The sequence below is a fragment of the Bison bison genome, unplaced genomic scaffold (assembly GCF_000754665.1).
Source record: "Bison bison bison isolate TAMUID 2011002044 unplaced genomic scaffold, Bison_UMD1.0 scf7180017864503, whole genome shotgun sequence".
In the NCBI taxonomy this organism is placed as follows: domain Eukaryota; kingdom Metazoa; phylum Chordata; class Mammalia; order Artiodactyla; family Bovidae; genus Bison; species Bison bison.
In genome coordinates this window covers 235,666-236,566 of record NW_011495061.1, presented here as the reverse complement: position 1 = coordinate 236,566, position 901 = coordinate 235,666, and the positions used below count along the sequence as shown (strand labels likewise).

General features: G+C 48.9%; 1 protein-coding gene across 1 annotated transcript in view; it reads right to left on the bottom strand.

Moving 5' to 3' along the window:
* LOC104980578 (40S ribosomal protein SA-like) overlaps positions 1 to 901 on the bottom strand; it is a 3,581-nt gene that overhangs the window by 818 nt on the left and 1,862 nt on the right. Inside the window, exon 4 of the mRNA XM_010829348.1 lies at positions 721 to 882. Coding sequence (XP_010827650.1) covers positions 721 to 882 — 162 coding nt within the window. The remainder of the gene's footprint in view (positions 1 to 720; positions 883 to 901) is intronic.

The following is a 901-nucleotide window of genomic DNA, read 5'->3' as shown; positions in this document are numbered from 1 at the left end:
TAAAATATTATTTCAATTGATAATGAATGTACAGTGCATAGGGGAAAGTGGGAGAAAAGTGTTTTAAAATTTGGATCAAGCTTAGCTAATAAAATTAGCAGTTGCAAATGTTGTTTAAGGGAAGAACATAATGAATTATGAATTAGGAAATTTTCCTCTTATGTAAAAGGAAAACAGCAAAAGTCACAGAACATCCTCATGAGTAGACATATTTATTTATTTAGAAACTGCTTATTTTCTGTCAATCAATTTCCATTTTAAGAGTTTGTGGGCTTTCCATAATGGCTCATGGTAAAGAATCCTGACAATGCAGCAGACATGAGTTCAATCCCTGGTCCAAGAAGATCCCACATGCCTCAGAGGAACTAAGGCTGTGAACCACAACCACTGAGCCTGTGCTACACAGCCTGGGGGCCACAGCCACTGAGCCCACGCTCTGCCACCACTGAAGCCTGGGGGCCCTGGGGCCCACGCTCCATAAGAAGAGAAGCTGCTGCAACCAGAAGGTCAGGCACCACAACCAGAGTGTGCGCCCCACTCACCGCAACCAGAGCAAAGCTGTGCAGCAGCAAGGACCCAGCACAGCCCCCACTGAAGAAAAGAGCCTGTGAAGGAACAGCTGAAGCCCACCCAGTGCTGTGCCTACCCATCCAGTGGCCTGAGCAGTGGGCGCTGCAGGCCAGCCTTCAGGGGAAACTGCGGAGGAGGCAGCGAGCTCACCTGCCCGCCTGTGGACTAGGCCAGCACCTCAGATCCAGTAGCGTTGCACTGAGCTGCTGAAGTGACCCATTCATGGTGAAGTCCTCCTTGGTCAGAGCTTGCTCAGCTGCCGCCTGCTCTTCCCTTTTAATCTCTTCAGTGTTGGGGATTTTTTTTCCGGGACTTGGAAGTGACGAACTTG